Here is an 18,387-nt window from a genome sequence, read left to right on the forward strand (position 1 = left end):
TCTTGGCTGTTTGGTGAGATGCATAAGCTTCAGTTATCAAGAATGTTTTCAATTACAACAAAGACAAGCAATCAATTTGGGGGCCATGTTTAGGATCTACCATTTTTATTTTCTCTGGGAAATGAACCAAGAATAATTAGCTGTTGTTTTTATTTTCAGAGCAATATTTTATTCTGCAGTTTCTACAATTCTTAATGAAGGTACAACTTACTTTCCCACTTGGTAAGTAGGAACTGCTGTTGTTCCAAATCTTTGCATTCCATAGTAGTTAATAAATCCGATATCCCTGAGTGAAGTCATGGCATGCTCTACTTGCAAATCTGATCCAGTGATATTCCTAATAGAATATAAAACCAAACCATAAATACAGCTCCCAACACGTGATTACAAAATTTAACAGGCAAGATTGTCAACATGACTTGTCAATTTAAACACACCCTTGTGGTTTCCCTTTTCCTTTTAACAGTTTATTGAACAATTCACTGCCAAAGATCAGTAGTTTGTGATGCTAAACAGAGCCTCTTCCATTCTTCAATGATAATAAAGATAATGAAAGTTTAGTTTTATGCTTGTATGCTGTCTTTTTTTGCACTCAAATGTGAGATAAGTAACTATTTCTATAACCATCTTATGTGCAGTTAAGATAAGCTTCCAAATTGATAATTTTGTTTGTCTCAAGGACAATAGTATATTCGTTGACTATCAAATGTTAGTGTAGATAGCAATGTCTATCAAATCCTGTTCCAAAATATAGCCTATCTTTAATAAAGAGAAATTGCTGTGTTAAAGCTAATATCCAAACATCTACTTTTAACCAATCACACCATCTGGACCGTAGACTTAGTTTTCCATTGAGATTTAAAATCAAGTTCCCTTCATTTTCTTCTTCTAGGTTTAATGCTCAAAAGAACATAGAGGTTACAAATTCATTCGAGGATAGAATAACAAATAAATAATAAAAGTTGATTACTTGGCCACCTGCATCTGTTCCACTACAAACATGACCATGAATGTATTTTACTCCAACGCCACCTTCTCATACAATCTCACTCAATTATCTTAACATGAGTAAATATATCACACGGTATCACATCAATACTGGATGACTGAGCCTCCGCAAATCATTGGATAGAAATGTTCAAAGATTCACTTTTCTTAGGGTGAAGATAATTCTTCTCATCTCAGTTGCTTTTACTTTGAGCTTGTCATCCTTAGTTCTGGATATCCCAGCTCAGAGAAACATATCCCTTAATCTACCTGGTTAAACCCTATTGGAATTTTGTACATTTCAATGAGATAATTTCTCATTGTTCTGACCTCAAGGGTGAAAGTCTACTCTGACCCCAAGGGTGAAAGGTCTACTCTGGATAGACAATCCATATCGAACAAACCCCCAGTTTAAAGAATCAATCAGGTGAACATACACTACAGATGCAGGCATATCATTATTAAATAGGATGTATTATTAAATAGAGCTGTGCACAATGTCCCCAATGTGGTCTCATCAGTTCCACATATAAATGACACAGGATATTTTTATTCTTAATTCAAATCCACTTGCAATAAAACCAATGCACTATTTATTGACCTAAATGCTTGTTCTACCTGCATGTTAGCTTTAAGAGATTTGTATCAAGATCACCTACATTCCTCTGATCACAGACACCTTCCAATCTTCTACCATTTAAAAATAGTACACTGTTTTCTCTCATCAGCAACCCCCGCATCGGGGGGCAAGGCCTCAGCTCAGTTCACTTCCGGCAGTGAGGAAACGCAAGCACACGGAACAGGCGAGAAATGGTACAGGCAGAAGTACAGATCCGTGAGGAAGAGAAGCAGATGTCAAAGGCAGTGGAACAAGTGTCCCAGGTGCCTGGACAAAATGGGATCTGCCCAAGCACAAGATCTCATGGGCAGAGTTATGGAGACTGGAGCCCTTCTGTATTTCCTTTCTCTTGCGATCCGTGTATGACACCCTTCCTTCGCCAATACATCTGTACACATGGGGGATGAGAGAGGACCCAAATTGTAAGCTCTGTGGTCAAAAGGAGACACTGGCTCATACACTGTCCGGGTGTAAAACAGCTCTAATTCAAGGGCGGTATAGGTGGTGCCATGATAAAGTGCTGCTGGCTCTTACTGACACACTAGAGCGAGAGAGATGCAAGAAGAGGACGGCAGGCACAGATTTGAGGAAGGCCATCACCTTCATCAAAGAGGGAGCCAGGCCTTTCATAACCAAACAACCAAAGCTAAATCTGCTGCTAACGGCCAGGTCCTGGGAGACGAGGGTTGATGTGGGAAGGAGGCTGCAGTTCCCGGAGGCAGTGCACATAAGCCTTTGCCCGGACATTGTATTGTGGTCAACTGAAGACCGGAAATCAAATCTGGTTGAGCTGATGGTGCCATGGGAGGAGGGATGGGATGAAATCCACGAAAGAAAGGCCTTGAAGTACCAGCCCTTAGTGCAGGATGCAAAGACAAGGGATGGCAGGCATAGTTGTTCCCTGTGGAGATCGGCTGCAGAGGTTTCCCAGCCAAATCAGTGTGGTGATTGTTGTCAGCTCTGGGCCTGGACAAAAGGGAAAAAACAACCAGCTCGTAGGATGGGGGAAGAGGCAGAACAAGCTTCTTGTTGGATTTGGAGTAGGTGAGAGGAGGAAAGCTAGAAGCCAGGAGCAGATGGGCAGTGATTTGGCCACCAGTGCCGGCCCGACAACTGGAGAGGGTCATAGTTAAGGGCTGAAACACTCTGTGAAGGTTGGAAACCACCTGATGACATATGCTCCTGGCTGAAGGCTACGGTTACCTCATAAGGTATTTGGAGAATGCACCCTAACAGGTGTATGTAACAAGTGAAAGTGGATGACATTCCATACTTCTACATTACCATCTTCCTACTACGTCCTCGACAGCTCAACAAACCTATCTACATCTGCTCGAACCCTTTATGTATCTAAGCTTTGATTGTTGGCAAACATTAATATATTACACTAAGCTCCCCTCATTCAAATTAATAAGAGATTGTCAATAGTGGATGCCCAAATTGAAACCTTTCCCATTCCCTAGTAGTCACAACCATTCCTTCTGAAAACAAGTATTTTATTCCTATACTGTATGCTATCTGTTACAGATTTTGGAACGTGCTTCCAGTGTCTCAATATTCTGCTTTTTCCAAACCTTCGGATGCAGCTACTGAGGACTTTCAGAAAGCACCAGGTGGCTTTCAGTCTCATTAATTTCTTTACTACAGTTTCACTATTTTTACCGATGCTCATTTATTTCAGCTACGCATTCTCACAAGATTTATGGCTCTTCTGAGAAGATGAGGACAAACTATTTAATTTCTTTGCCGATTCCTTATCCCCAGTACAATTTCTCCTGTTTGACAATGAAGAAACAAATACATGGATAGAGGTCACCAATTTACACCCACCCCTTCAGATTCAGGATGAGACTTGCCAACAAAATTAGACGTCTAGAACATGGAGACACTTGCTATATTGCATCATTTGGACCCTGTCATACACATAACACAGATCTGCGCACAATGTTACAGCAGGTAAAGACGGAAACTTTTAACAGATTAACCTCCACCCTGCACAGTCGTAGAAAGGCAAGGACTTTTAAGAAATAATGCACGTTTGTATTAAGACTAAGTCAATTAATTAATTTAGTGATACAGCATGAAGTAGACCTTTTGGCCCTTTGAGCAATGCTGTCCCCAGCTACCCTCCACAAACCCAATTTAACCCTAACCTAATCACGGGACAATTTACAAATGATGAATTAGTGTGTCTTTGGACTGTGGGAGGAAACTGAAGCACCCAGGGAAAAGCCAAGCATTCCATGGGGAAGATGTAAAGACTCCTTGCAGAGGGTGCTGGGATTGAACTCCAAGCTCTGACACCCACAGCTGTAATAGCCATGCTAACTGCTATGTTACCATGGGACAACTGACTTTATCAAAATTCAAGATTCAAATTCATTTATCACCTGCACATCAAAACATAAAAATGAAATGTACTGTTTGCATTAACAACCAAAACACCTGAGAGGGTGTTGGGGATAGCCTGTAAGTGTTACAACGCTTTCTGGCACCAACATACTATACCCATGATACTATAACTTTAGCGATGTACTTACAACAGATTTCTCTTGTTTCCACAAAAATCTTACCTTAGAACAATTGTAAAATGATTTCCTTGCAATTCTCCCAATTTCAAGGGATATTTTTTGTAACTGAAATTGCCTAGCCTGAAGTTCATTAAACATTTGTTTAGATGAGAAAGTCTCTGCGCTGTGATTCTGTTAAGAAATTTAAAAAAATAGCATCAACATGATACAAATAGAAACAGGTTATAAAATTTCAGATTCTCATTTCAATTGAAATGATATTAATACAATGGCATGCATAAGTTTGGGCACCCCTTGTCAAAATTTCTGTTACTGTGAATAGTTAAGTGAGTAGAAGATGAACTGATCTCCAAAAGTCATAAAGTTAAAGATGAAACATTCTTTTCAACATCTTAAGCAAGATTAGTGTATTATTTTTGTTTTTTTTTATAATTTTAGAGTGAAGAAAAGGAAAGGAGCACCATGCAAAAGTTTGGGCACACCAAGAGATCTGAGCTTTCAGATAACTTTTACCAAGGTCTCAGACATTAATCAGCTTGTTAGGGCTATGGCCTATTCACACTCATCGTTACGAAAGGCCAGGTGATGCAAATTTCAAAGTTTTATAAATACCCTGACTCCTCAAACTTTGTCCCAACAATCAGCAGCCATGGGCTCCTTTAAGCGGCTGCCTAGCACTCTGAAAGTTAAAATAAATGATGCCCACAAAGCAAGCGAAGGCTGTAAGATGATAGCAAAGCATTTTCAGGTAGCTATTTCCTCAGTTCGTAATGTAATTAAGAAATGGCGGTTAACAGGAACAGAGGAGGTTAAGTTGAGGTCTGGAAGACCAAGAAAACTTTCTGAGAGAACTGCTTGTAGGATTGCTAGAAAGGAAAATCAAAACCCCCGTTTGACTGAAAAAGACCTTCAGGAAGATTTAGCAGACTTTGGAGTGGCAGTGCATTGTTCTACTGTGCAGTGACACTTGCACAAATATGACCTTCATGGAAGTGCCATCAGAAGAAATCCTTAACTGCATCCTCACCACAATATTCAGCATCAGAAGTTTGCAAAGGAACACCTAAACAAGCCTGATGCATTTTGGAAACAAGTCCTGTGGACTGATGAAGTTAAAATAGAACTTCTTGGCGGCAATGAACAAAGGTATGTTTGGAGAAAAAAAAGGTGCAGAATTTCATGAAAAGAACACCTCTCCAACTATTAAGCACGGGGGTGGATTGATCATGCTTTGCACTTTCACCCTTAAAGATGAAATTTTGAGGATACAGAATCATTATGTTCCTGTTAGATTGAAAGGAAAGGTTAAAAGTTTGAGAGAGCCATGGCTTTCAAGGGATATTGGAAACTTGGTTTGGAAAAAGAGAGATATCTACAATAAATATAAGCAGCATGGAGTAAATGAGGTGCTCAAGGAATATAAAGAATATAAAAAGTATCTTAAGAAAGAAATTAGAAAAGCTAAAAGATAGGAGGTTGCTTTGGTAAGTAAGGTGAAAATAAATCCGAAGGGATTCTACAGTTATATTAATAGCAAAAGGATAGTGAGGGATAAAATTGGTCCCTTTAAGAATCAGAATGGAGCCAAAAGAGATGGGGGAGATTTTGAACAATTTATTTCCTTCGGAATTCACTAAGGAGAAGGATATTGAATTGTGTAAGGTAAGGGAAACAAGTAGGGAAGTTATGGAAACTATGATGATTAAAGAGGAGGAAGTACTGGCGCTTTTAAGGAATATAAAAGTGGATAAATCTCCGGGTCCTGACAGGATATTCCCTAGGACCTCGAAGGAAGTTAGTGTAGAAATAGCAGGGGCTCTGACAGAAATATTTCAAATGTCAGTAGAAATGGGGATAGTGCCAGAGGATTGGCATATTGCTTATGTTGTTCCATTGTTTAAAAAGGGTTCTAAGAGTAAACCTACCAATTATAGGCCTGTAAGTTTGACGTCAGTGGTGGGTAAATTAATGGAAAGTATTCTTAGAGATGGTATATATAATTATCTGGATAGACAGGGTCTGATTAGGAACAGTCAACATGGATTTGTGCGTGGAAGGTTATATTTGACAAATCTTATTGAATTTTTTGAAGAGGTTACTAGGAAAGTTGATGAGGGTAAAGCAGTGGATGATGTTGTCAATATGGACTTCAGTAAGGCCTTTGACAAGGTTCCACACGGAAGGTTAGTTAGGAAGGTTCAATCATTAGGTATTAATATTGAAGTAGTAAAATGGATTCAACAGTGGCTGGATGGGAGATGCCAGAGAATAGTAGTGGGTAACTGTTTGTCGGGTTGGAGGCTGGTGACTAGTGGTGTGGCTCAGGGATCTGTACTGGGTCCAATGTTGTTTGTCATATACATTAATGATCTGGATGATGGGGTGGTAAATTGGATTAGTAAGTGTGCAGATGATACTAAGATAGGTGGCATTGTGGATAATGAAGTAGGCTTTCAAAGCTTGTAGAGAGATTTAAGCCAGTTAGAAGAGTGGGCTGAAAGATGGCAGATGGAGTTTAATGTTGATAAGTGTGAGGTGCTACATTTTGGTAGGACTAATCAAAATTGGACATACATGGCAAATGGTAGGGCATAGAGGAATGCAGTAGAACAGAGTGATCTAGGAATAATGGTGTATAGTTCCCTGAAGGTGGAATCTCATGTGGATAGGATGGTGAAGAAAGCTTTTGGTATGCTGGCCTTTAGAAATCAGAGCATTGAGTATAGGAGTTGGGATGTAATGTTAAAATTGTAGAAGGCATTGGTAAGGCCAAATTTGGAGTATTGTGTACAGTTCTGGTCACTGAATTATAGGAAAGATGTCAACAAAATAGAGAAAATACAAAGGAGATTTACTAGAATGTTACCAGGGTTTCAGCACCTAAGTTACAGAGAAAGGTTGAACAAATTAGGTCTTTATCCTGTGGAGCGTAGAGGGTCGAGGTGGGACTTGATAGAGGTATTTAAAATTATGAGCAGGATAGATAGAGTTGACATGGATAGGCTTTTTCCATTGAGAGTAAGGGAGATTCAAACAAGAGGACATGAGTTGAGAGTTAGGGGGCAAAAGTTTAGGGGTAACACAACAAACTTCTTTGCTCAGAGAGTGGTAGCTGTGTGGAACGAGTTTCCAGTAGAAGTGGTACAGTCAGGTTCGATATTGTCATTTAAAGTAAAATTTGATAGGTATATGGACAGGAAAGGAATGGAGGGTTATGGGCTGAGTGCAGGTCGGTGGGACTAGGTGAGAGTAAGTGTTTGGCACAGACTAGAAGGGCGGAGATGGCCTGTTTCCGTGCTGTAATTGTTATATGGTTGTGTTGCAGCCAGTGGCACAGGGAACATTTCACTAGTAGAGGGAAGAATTAATTCAATTAAATACCAGCAAATTCTGGAAGCAAACATCATACCATCTGTAAAAAAGCTGAAGATGAAAAGAGGATGGCTTCTACAACAGGATAATGATCCCAAACACACCTCAAAATCCACAATGGACTACCTCAAGAGGCGCAAGCTGAAGGTTATGCCATGGCCCTCACAGACCCCGACCTAAACATCATCGAAAATCTTCAGATAGATCTCAAAAGAGCAGTGCATACAAGACGGCCCAAGAATCTCAAAGAACTAGAAGCCTTTTGCAAGGAAGAATGGGCGAAAATCCCCCAAACAAGAATTGAAAGACTCTTAGCTGGCTACAGAACGCATTTACAAGCTGTGATACTTGCCAAAGGGGGTGTTAGTAAGTACTGACCATACAGGGTGCCCAAACTTTTGCTCTGGGCCCTTTTCCTTTTTTGTTATCTTGAAACTACAAAAGATGGAAATAAAAAAGTAATCTTGCTTAAAATATTAAAGAAATGTGTCATCTTTAACTTCATGCCTTTTGGAAATCAGGTCATCTTTTACTCGCTTAGCTATTCACAGTAACAGAAATTTTGAGCAGGGGTGCCCAAATTTTTGCATGCCACTGTATAGAAAGCACACTTAAAGTAATAACACAAATTTCAATCTCAACAAACTGTTAAAGTTAATAAGCTTTCAGTAAATGAATTGACTTTCCAATGGAAGTCTGAATGAGACATTTGTTTCTTTGGCTATACCAATGTACCTTTAATAATACAAGCTTACTCAGGTATAATTAATGGTTTCTTATTGATTAATGACTGTATGATGCAGTCATAGTGAAAATTCAACCCTCCCCTCTCCAACAGGGATTAAAATAGTGATGTACGATGTTTGTTCTTCATAATAAAAGAAGAAAACTATTTGTGCAAACAGAAGTCCTTAAATTCCTGAAAAGTCCTTGGGGAGCCCAGGAACAGAGCACCAACTCTCTTCCATTTATCAGTCGTTTTCCTGGCAAATCTGTGTATTGAATGCACATAGCTTAGGTGAAACCACTTAAAACAATGGGAAGGAATGCACAAGGCAGGATAATTAGTATTTTAATAATTAAATTAAATGTTTAACTAAGAAGGTTGCTGTAGTCTGGTGGACTGACTTTGACTTTGCTGAGGCCAGGCGACAGCTCTGACAACTCCTCTTACCCCTTGAATACAGGATCCCACCAGGAGCATCATGCCATTGTTATCCGCACCATTACTGACCTGATTAAATCTGAGGATCTCCCATCCACCACCACCGACCTCATAGTTCCCTTACCCCACTCCTCCTGTCTCCACCTCCTACCTAAGATTCATAAACTGGCTTGTCCAGGTAAACACACTGTTTCTACTTGTTCCTGCCACATCAAATTTATAACTGCATACCCTGACTGTGTTTTATCCCCCAGGTTCAGTCTCTTCCTATCTACATCCGTAACACTTCACACGCTCGTGATCTTTTCAATGACTTTAAGTTCCCTGAACCTGATCATCTCATTTTCACTTGAGGTATCCAGTCCTTATACACATTCACCCCCCCCCCACCACCCCACCCCCATCAGGAAGGCCTCAAAGCTGTCCATTTCTTTCTGGACATCAGACTTAACCATTTCTTTTACACCACCACTCTCCTCCATCTGGCAGAACTGGTCCCTGCTCTCATTAATTTCTCTTTTGGTTCCTCCCACTTCCAAACAAAAGGTGTAGCCATGGGCACTCGCATGAGTCCCAGCTATGCTGCCTTCTTGTTGGTTACATGGAACAGTCTATGTTCCAAGCTTACACTGGTATCAGTCGCCAACTTTTCCTACACTAAATCAACAACTGCATTGGTGTTGCTTCCTGTACTCATGCTGAGCTCGTTAAGTTCATTAACTTTGTCTCCAATTTCCATCCTGTGCTTAAATTAACCTGGTCCATTTCCAACCCCTCCCTCCCCTTTCTCTATCTTTGTAGACAGTTTATTGAATGATATATTTTATAAACCCACTGATTCTCACAGCTACCTGGACTATAACTCTTCCCATCCTGTCACTTGTAAAAACGCCATCTCCTTTTCTCAATTCCTCCATCTCCGCTGTATTTGCTCTCAGGATGAGGCTTTTTATTCTAGAACTAATGAGATGTCCTCCTTCTTCAAAGAAAGAGGCTTTCCTTCCTCCACATTCAACGCTACCCTCACCCATCCACCTGCCATACCATCATGGACGAGCTTCTCGTCATCACCTACCACCTCCCGCATCCAGCACAGAATTCTCCGCAAGTTCCCACTATCTCCAATGGGATCCCACCACTATACACATCTCCAGCACCCCCCCATCCCCGAAGTTCTGCTTTCCACAGGGAGCGCTCCCCACCTGACTCCCTTGTTCATTCGTCCCTCCCCATTGATCTCCCTCCACGCATTTATCATTGCAAGTGGAATAAGTGCCACACCTGACCTTACAGCTCCTCCCTACCATTTAGGGCCCCAAGCAGTCCTTCCAAGTGAGGCGACACTTCAGCTGTGAGTCTCTTGGGGTCATCCACTGCATTCGGTGCTTCCGGTATGCATTCCGTCTCTCCTGTATCTCGGTGAGACCTGAGCAGATTGGAAAGCTGCTTTGATGAGCAACTCTGCTCCATCTGCCAGAAAAAAGCGGGATCTCCCGGAGGCCATCCATTTTAATTCCACTTCTCATTCCCATTTTGACATGTCAGTCCATGGCCTCCTCTACTGTTGCAATGAAGCCACACTCAGGTTGGAGGAGCAACACTTTATATTCCGTCTGAGTAGCCTCCAACCTAATGGTATGAGCATCAATTTTGCAAACTTCTGGTAATGGCCCCACTCTCCTCTTCTTCACCATTCCCATTTCCCTCTCTCAGCTATGTCCTTACCTGCCCATCACCTCCCTCTTGTGCTCCTTTCCCTGCCTTTTCTTCCATGGCCTTTTGTCCTCCTTTATCAGATCCCCCTACTCTAGCCCTTTATCTCTTCCACTAATCGACTTCCCAGCTCTTTACCTCCCCTCCCACCTATTACCTACTACATTGTACTTCCTCCCCTTCCTGCACCTTCTTATACCGACTTCTCATCTCAATGTCCAGTCCCGAAAAGTCGACTGTTTACTCTTTTCCACAGTGCTTCCTGGTCTGCTGAGTTCCTCCAGCATTTTGTGTGTATCAATTTAAATGTTTTGTTTTCTTTAACCACTCAACTTATCTTGTCTTCAAATATTTAACAACATGATCAGTTCTAAGTATTTTCAAATGTTTTTAAATGTCACCAAACAGTCACTGATGTTCAAAAACTGCTGATAAGGCTCACCATTAATAAACTGGTTGGAAGTGGCTCTGTGTACATCATTTAAATCAAACTAGTGTCTATAAGTGTAACCATACCATAAAGCCCTGGAAATAAATACCAGTTTGCAAAAAGTTCTGAAGAAAAGGCTACCATTAAGGTTTTGAATAAACATCTCTAAAAACAAGCACATGCCAATTACATTCTACAAGAAATGGTGTTTAAGTGATTGAAAGGTTTATTGTTCTGACATCTTAATGACTATAAGCTCATTATCTGCTAATACTTACTTTACAACTGCAATTTCTTGAACAGTTATAGCCCTTTTATCTTTGGTTCCCATGTATGAAAATATGTTTGGTTTGACTCTGCAGAAATAGTAAAGAAAATGTTTCTACGATAAAATAGGAAAACAAAACTGAAAGGTTACATTTTAGTTTCATAAAAGGTATTCTTTCTCAAATTTCGATCTAAATAAACATAGGTCTATCACAAATCTCCCTACTGTTTTAGGGCAAAGGATATCAACAACTCAGACTTGCTTCAAACCAATTTCTAGCTTTGAACTTGATTTAAATAATAAAAACTGAGAACTAAAGTTTGCAGGACTACTTCACAACTTGCAAACTGATTTCAGAATTTTTCTCTGCAGTTTCAAGCTTGCAATTCTATTCCATATTCTAGGAATTTAAAAAAATTGAGCCACAAAGGTAAGACAGCAAGGGTTTGTTGTGATTTCTATATGCAAGGGCCAAATAGTGATTACTCTACAAATTATTACACTTAGTTTCACTGCAGTACAAATGATTTAAAGATTTATTGGTTCTACCATAGAAAATTGTTAATTAAGAAACTGTTGGCAGATCAGATTATTTTAAATTGATGTAAACAAATTCTGAAGTTGAACACATACTGTGGTACATATGCAGTCATGCCCCTAAAACCCTAAACATCGGTAGCTCTCAGAATTTTATTTTGGACTTAAATCCTAGGAACATATATATATAGGCTGTTTGCTTCATTACATACGGGAGTGTAAGAAATAAGGTGGATGATCTTGTTGCACTATTACAGACAAGTATGATGATGTGGCCATCACTGAATCATGGCTGAAGAATGGCTGTAGTTGGGAGCTAAATGTCCAAGCTTGCAAGTTGTATTGGAGAGATGGGAAGGTAGGCAGAGAGGGTGGAGTGGCTCTGCTGGTAGAGGATGGCATCACATCAATAGAAAGACGTGACATAGGATCTGAAGATGTTGAATCCGTGTGGTTTGAGTTCAGAAACTGTAAGTGTAAAAGGACCCCGAAGGCAGTTATCTACAGGCCTCTCAACAGTAGCTGGGATGTGGACCACAGACTACAACAGGGGATAGAAAAGGTGTGTCTAAAGGGCAATGTTATGACAGTCATGGGAGATTTCCACATGCAGGTTGATTGGGAAAATCAGATTAGAAATTGAACTCAAGAGATTTGAGTTTGTTGAATGCCTACGAGATGGCTTTTTAGATCAGTATGTCGTTGAGCCTACTAGGGGATTAGCTATACTAGATTGGGTGTTATGTAATGAATCGGAGGTGATTAAGGAACTTAAGGTAAAAGAACATTTAGGAACCAGTGATCACAATATGATTGAGTTCAACTTAAAATTTGATAGGGAGAAAGTGATGTAGCAGTATTTCAGTGGAGTAAAGGAAGTTACAATGGTATGAGAGAGGAGTTGGCCAAAGTAAATTGGAAGATGTTGGCAGGAAGGACAGCAGCGGAGCAATGGTGAGTTTCTGGGAAAAATGAGGAAGGTGCAAGATAGATGATTTCCAAAAACAAAGAAATACTCAAATGGCAAAACAGTACAAGGTGGCTAACAAGGAAAGTCAAAGCTAATGTAAAAGCAAAGACAGGGCAAGAACTCATCGGAAGGTAGAGGATTGGGAAGCTTTTAAAGCCCTACAGAGAGCAACTATAGGAATCATTAGAAGATGAAATATGAAAGCAAGCTAGCAAACAATATCAAAGTAAAAGTTTTTTCAAGAATATTTTAAAAAATAAAAGATATAGGACTGCTAGAAAACAAGGCAAGAGAAATATAGTTGGCCCTCCTTATCCACAAGGGATTGGTTCCAGGACCCCCCACGGATATCAAACTTCGCGGATGCTCAAGTCCCTTATTTAACATGTACCAATGCAGTGGTCTTTAGGATCCAGCGGAACCCCAGACTTTATTTAACAGTGTCCGTGCGGAGGACACTAGGACCTGGCGGCGAAGTTCTGAATCCGCAGTGTTTCTGTTCACAAAAATAATCATGATCACGATTGAAAATAAGGTGGAAGTAATAAAGTGATCGGAAAGAGGTGAAATGCCATCGGTCAGTGGAAAAGCGTTAGGCTACAGTCGGTCAACGATCAGAACAATTTTAATGGAGAATGTGAAAGGCCCTGCCGCAATGAAAGCTACAATTATTACTAAGCAACGCAGTGGTTTAATTATTGAAATACGTATGTTTCTTAAGCGTTTTATAAGCATGGAAAGGTTAAGTATGTACTATATACTAAGAAAAACATTTAACTAACTGAGACTAAACAATACCGGATGTACCTGTTCCGACTTCAAATCCGACTTAAAGACAGACTCAGGAATGGAACTCATTCATAAGCCAGGGACTGCCTGTACTTTTAAGTCATTTCTAGATTAGTTATAATACCTAATACAATGTAAATGCTATGTAAATAGTTGTTATACTGTATTGTTTAGGGAATAATGACAAGAAAAAAATAGTCTGTACGTGCTCAAGCAACGAGTGCTGCAGAGAGAACTTCCGGGTTTTCCAGATCCGCAGTTGGTTGAATCCGCGCATACGGAATCCACGGATAAGGAGGGCCGACTGTAATAACAGGGGCCAAGGAGATGGCAGATAAACTAAAAGAGTATTTTGCATCAATCTTCAAAGGTGCTCAAAAAGCTGAAAGATTTAAAAGTACATAAGTCACTCACACCCAGATGAACTGCATCCTAGGATTCTGATAGAGGTAGTGGTCGAGATTGTGGAGGCATTAGTAATGATCTTTCAAAAATCATTGGACTCAGAGGACTGGAAAATTCCATTCCATTCTTTAAGAAAGGAGGAAGGTAGCAGAAAGGAAATTATAGACCCGTTAGCCTGACCTCAGTAGTTGGGAAGATCTTAGAATCAATTGTTAAGGATGAGGTTATGGAGCATTTGGAGACACAAGACAAGATAGGACAAAGTCAGCATGGTTTCCTTGAGGGAAAATCTTGCCTGATGAACCTGCTGGAATTCCTTGAGGAGATTACAAGTAGGATAGATGAAGGGGATGCTGTGGATGTTGTATATTTGGACGTTCAAAAGGCCTTTGACAAGGTGTCTCACATGAGGCTGCTTATCAAGTTAAGTGCTCATGGTATTACAGGAAAATCATTGGCATGGTTAGAGACAAGAGAAAATCTGCAGATGCTGGAAACCCAAGCAACACGCACAAAATGCTAGAAGAACTCAGCAGGCCAGGCAGCATCTATAGAAAAAAGTACGGTCAACGTTTCAGGCCAATACCTCTCGGCAGGACTGGAGAAAAAAAGGCTGAGGAGTAGATTTAAAAGATAGGGGGAGGGGAGAGAGAAACACCAGGTGATAGGTGAAACCTGGAGGGCGAGGAATGAAGTAAAGAGCTGGGAAGTTGATTGGTGAAAGAGACAGAAAGCTATGGAAGAAAGAAAAAGGGGCAGAGGAGCACCAAAGGGAGGTGATGGGAGGGCAAGGAGATGAGGTAAGAAGAGGGAAAAGGAGAAAGAGTGGGGGGGGGGTGGGGGCATTATCCAAAGTTTGAGAAAGCTATATTCATGCCATCAGATTGGAGGTTACCCAAATGGAACATAAGGTGTTCTTCCTGCAACTTACGTTCCTGGAGGATGCCGTGGATGAACGTATCGGAATGGGAATGGGAAGTGGAATTAAAATGGATGGACACTGGGAGATCCTGCTTGTTCTGCCAGACCTGAGTGCAGATGCCCAGCAAAGTGATCTCCCAATCTACGTTTGGTCTCACAGTAAATGACTCACAGGTGAAATGTTGCCTCACCTGGAAGGACTGTTTAGGGCCCTGAATAATACTGAGGGAAGGGGTGTAGGTACAGGTGTAGTACTTGTTCTGCTTGCAAGGGTAAGTGCCAAGAAGGAGATCAGTGGGGAGGGATGAATGGACAAGGGACTTGCATAGGGAGTGATCCCTGCAGAAAGCAGAAAGTGGGAAAGTTGTGGGGGAGGGTAGACAAAGATACGCTTGGTGGTGGAATCCCGTTGGAGGTGGCAGTAGTTCTCTTAGCATGGTTTAGTTTTCTTTTCTCTTCTCCTTAAATATCCCCTTTGTCTCCATTCACCATTACTTTGTCAGCCATTCTTAAATGTCTCCCCTTTCATCCAACTCAACTTTACTCCAACTGTTCTCTCAATCTGTAATCCTGTTTAATCCAAACTTTCTACCTGTTCCACCTCTTCAAACCAATGAAAGTATGCTTAGAATTATTTAATCTATTTTAATTAAGATACTTTAACTAAAAGTAGAACGGCAAAATATTTCATTAATATGTATAAAACACTAAAAAAAGGCATGTTACAACAGACAACTCAACATACCTCAGAAATTTAGACAACACATTAATGGCATCCATTGTATCTTTGTTTTCCTTATACAGCACAAAATGGCAGTAGGTTCCCCTGTTTTTGGGCCACGAATGTTTTCTTGGATCTTTGGTGGGGGGGGGAGGGGAGGGGTGGGTTTAAAAAAAAAGTTGCTCATTAAACCGAGAAACATCACTGGAAAATCATTCATTTTCTTCTCTCCTCAAGTTGTCACACTACAAACACATTAATTAAGTACTTAACACTACACAAGGAATTGTGGAAGAACCTAATAAATTTCCCAAATTTGACTTGCAACCTGAAATTAAAAGCATGCCCTCTTAAGTATCTACAAGATTTAGAGTTCATTAATCATGCTTTATCTGATTTATGACAATTAAAGTCAAATTCTGGAATTCAGAATTCTTGGACATTAACTCAGGAGTGAATTCTCTAAATTATTCTACTTTTTCCTTGAACTTCATTAATTGGCAGCCTCGCGCATATATCATAGCAGTAGAGAATAACTGTTATAAACTGAACTTGGTCAATAGACCAATAGCTCTGATAGCACTGTCAGATGCTGATTCTTTCTTCATAGATGCTTTCCTTTCATTCAAATGTCTTCTCTTAACTTCTTGGTGAAACGACCCAAACATAGTTTGTCTGTACATTAGTTGGTTCTTGTTTGTCCAATTCTTGAGCCTGTACACCAGTCAAAACTTGCAAAATAAATTTTTTTAAATATGAAGAAGTAGTAATAAAATAAAACACTGTAAACAACCAGCAGGTCAGGCAGCATGTGGGGGGAAAAGAAACAGTTAATGCTTCAAGTCTCGGCCCCTGGTCATACCTGAAAATTATCTGTTTCTCAAAGATGCCGCCTGTGTTTCTGTTTTTATTTCAGATTTCCAGAAACTGGGTTCTTTGATTTGCATTAACTGCAGTTGATTTGCATTAACTTTTTTTTAGCAGTAGGGTACTGCTCATTGCAAGAAAGTTTTTATGTTGTTTAGGTACACATTCTGAAGATTCTATCATATTTTACCAGAACAAAAACTATAGTACGTTGCAAAATATTTACCATAATCAGACTCACATTTACTATCATTGAAATGTCATGAAATTTGTAATTTTCATTTTTTATTATGAACAATCTTATCTCACAATAGTCCCTTTTTTTGTACATTTTGCTACAAGAAAGATGCTCCAATATGTGGAAGCTGTTATTTGGTGTACAGTAATGTAACACACACAAAATGCTGGTGGAATGCAGCAAGCCAGGCAGCATTTACAGGAAGAAGCACTGCTGCGTTCCACCAGCATTTTGTGTGTGTTGCTTGAATTTCCAGCATCTGCAGATTTCCTCGTATTTGGTATAATCTAATCAATTTGTACCCTTGCCTGTGTCAGAAGGCCAATGATTCAAATCTATTCCAGGAGTTTAGTTCTGGGATCACAGTATTACAGTGTAGTACTGAGGGAATGGTGCAATGTCTGAGCAACTATTCTTTAAACTCAGATGTTGAACCATAATGCTATTCTTTGTGGTTCAGGTAAATGTAGAAAAAAACCAGACCTTATTAGGATTTAGGTTATGTTGCTCTTTAATCTCCAACCACCAAAAAGAAAACTCGCTTAGTGCTGCTTTATGAGAACTTAATTTTTCAAAAATATTTGACAGTTACCAGAAATAACATGCTTGTGACTTAAATTAATATGATAAAATGTCCTACTTGAGTTAACCAATTAAGTTTCAAAATACAAAGAGCATATATATACACACATGTAACACTTTACAAATGTCCTAAAAACTACAACATAGAATATTAACATTTGCCAAACAGAAATAATTAAAAACTTCGTGCATTTATATTCAGTCCTGCTTTTTTTCTTTCCTAAATCCAATAAGGTTTACTTTGTTTGATGAAATTCACCTGTGACAGATTTTCAATTAGCAATCCAATGGAAATCTGTTAAGAACATTATTGAATGTAAAGTGGTTGAAAATTAAATTTTCCAGTGAATTATCGAACATTCTTTGAAATAATGTCCATTCAAAGAGAAGCATAAAGATGGTTTTGTGTTCCTTAATAATAGATTGTAATTCAACTCGACTGTACAACAAATGTTCATCATTCCAGCTCACCTGTTTTCAATTGAGTGTTGTGTTACCTCCTTCTATGACAAAAAGCAGTTGCACCTTAGCAACTAAATGTTCTATTTACCTAGAGCCATACATTTCTCAGCAACATCAGGTCAAAACGTTATAAGGAATCTGTAATGCACAAACAATCCACCAAAATATGCTACAAGTATAATTGATAGTCATCCACTTGCTCCGTGTATTGATGGTTGTGGAAGAAAGTAATTTTTATATACAAGGGTCAACTACATAAAATAGTATTTCTAACTGTCAACCTCATATCACAATCTTTGGGACACAGTTTGGGACACTGCACAGAATGGCTGAAATTTCTTTTCAGTGGAATGAAAAGCATCTTACCTGCTGCTTTGACCTCTGTCCAACCATTGAAAAGCATAAGAAGTATAAACAGAACATTATTCAATTTGTAGAACAACATCCTAGTGTGGGTGTATTGCAGGTGGCCATGCAGGAATTGTAGCTATGAATGTGCAAAATAATGTCAGAAGAAAGGTCATTCGGCAGACCATTACTGTAATTCAAGCTTTTCCCTATTACCTTAGTGCATTAATCATCCAGAAAGTCACACTACTAAAATCTCAATCCCAGACATTTGCGGAGACCAATGCTTAATTCTATAGTTCAGTTAAATCACACAGTTTTCAAATAAAAATAATTAGTTATGCTTATAAAAAAGACGGATCGTCCAAGTTCAAAAACTTGGCACAATGTGTTTTGTCAAATTGGCCATTTCCTAAGGTATGTGGCTAGTAGAAGATAGGTGATCCTAAGAAAAAATAATAA

The 18,387-nt window shown here is 39.6% G+C and overlaps 1 protein-coding gene across 5 annotated transcripts in view; it reads right to left on the reverse strand.

Moving 5' to 3' along the window:
- Nucleotides 1–18,387, reverse strand: part of pus7 (pseudouridine synthase 7) — a 56,835-nt gene that overhangs the window by 17,440 nt on the left and 21,008 nt on the right. For all 5 annotated transcript variants that reach the window (XR_009515320.1, XM_059987170.1, XM_059987169.1 and 2 more), the window contains exons 6-9: nucleotides 15,453–15,564; nucleotides 11,096–11,173; nucleotides 4,180–4,308; nucleotides 212–337 (exon numbers count right to left, since the gene is read on the reverse strand). Coding sequence is in view for 4 of the 5 variants with exons in the window: in XM_059987170.1 (XP_059843153.1) it covers nucleotides 212–337; nucleotides 4,180–4,308; nucleotides 11,096–11,173; nucleotides 15,453–15,564 (445 nt within the window). In the remaining variant the exon portion in view is untranslated. The remainder of the gene's footprint in view (nucleotides 1–211; nucleotides 338–4,179; nucleotides 4,309–11,095; nucleotides 11,174–15,452; nucleotides 15,565–18,387) is intronic.

Source organism: Hypanus sabinus, chromosome 13 (assembly GCF_030144855.1).
Source record: "Hypanus sabinus isolate sHypSab1 chromosome 13, sHypSab1.hap1, whole genome shotgun sequence".
Classification (NCBI taxonomy): Eukaryota; Metazoa; Chordata; class Chondrichthyes; order Myliobatiformes; family Dasyatidae; genus Hypanus; species Hypanus sabinus.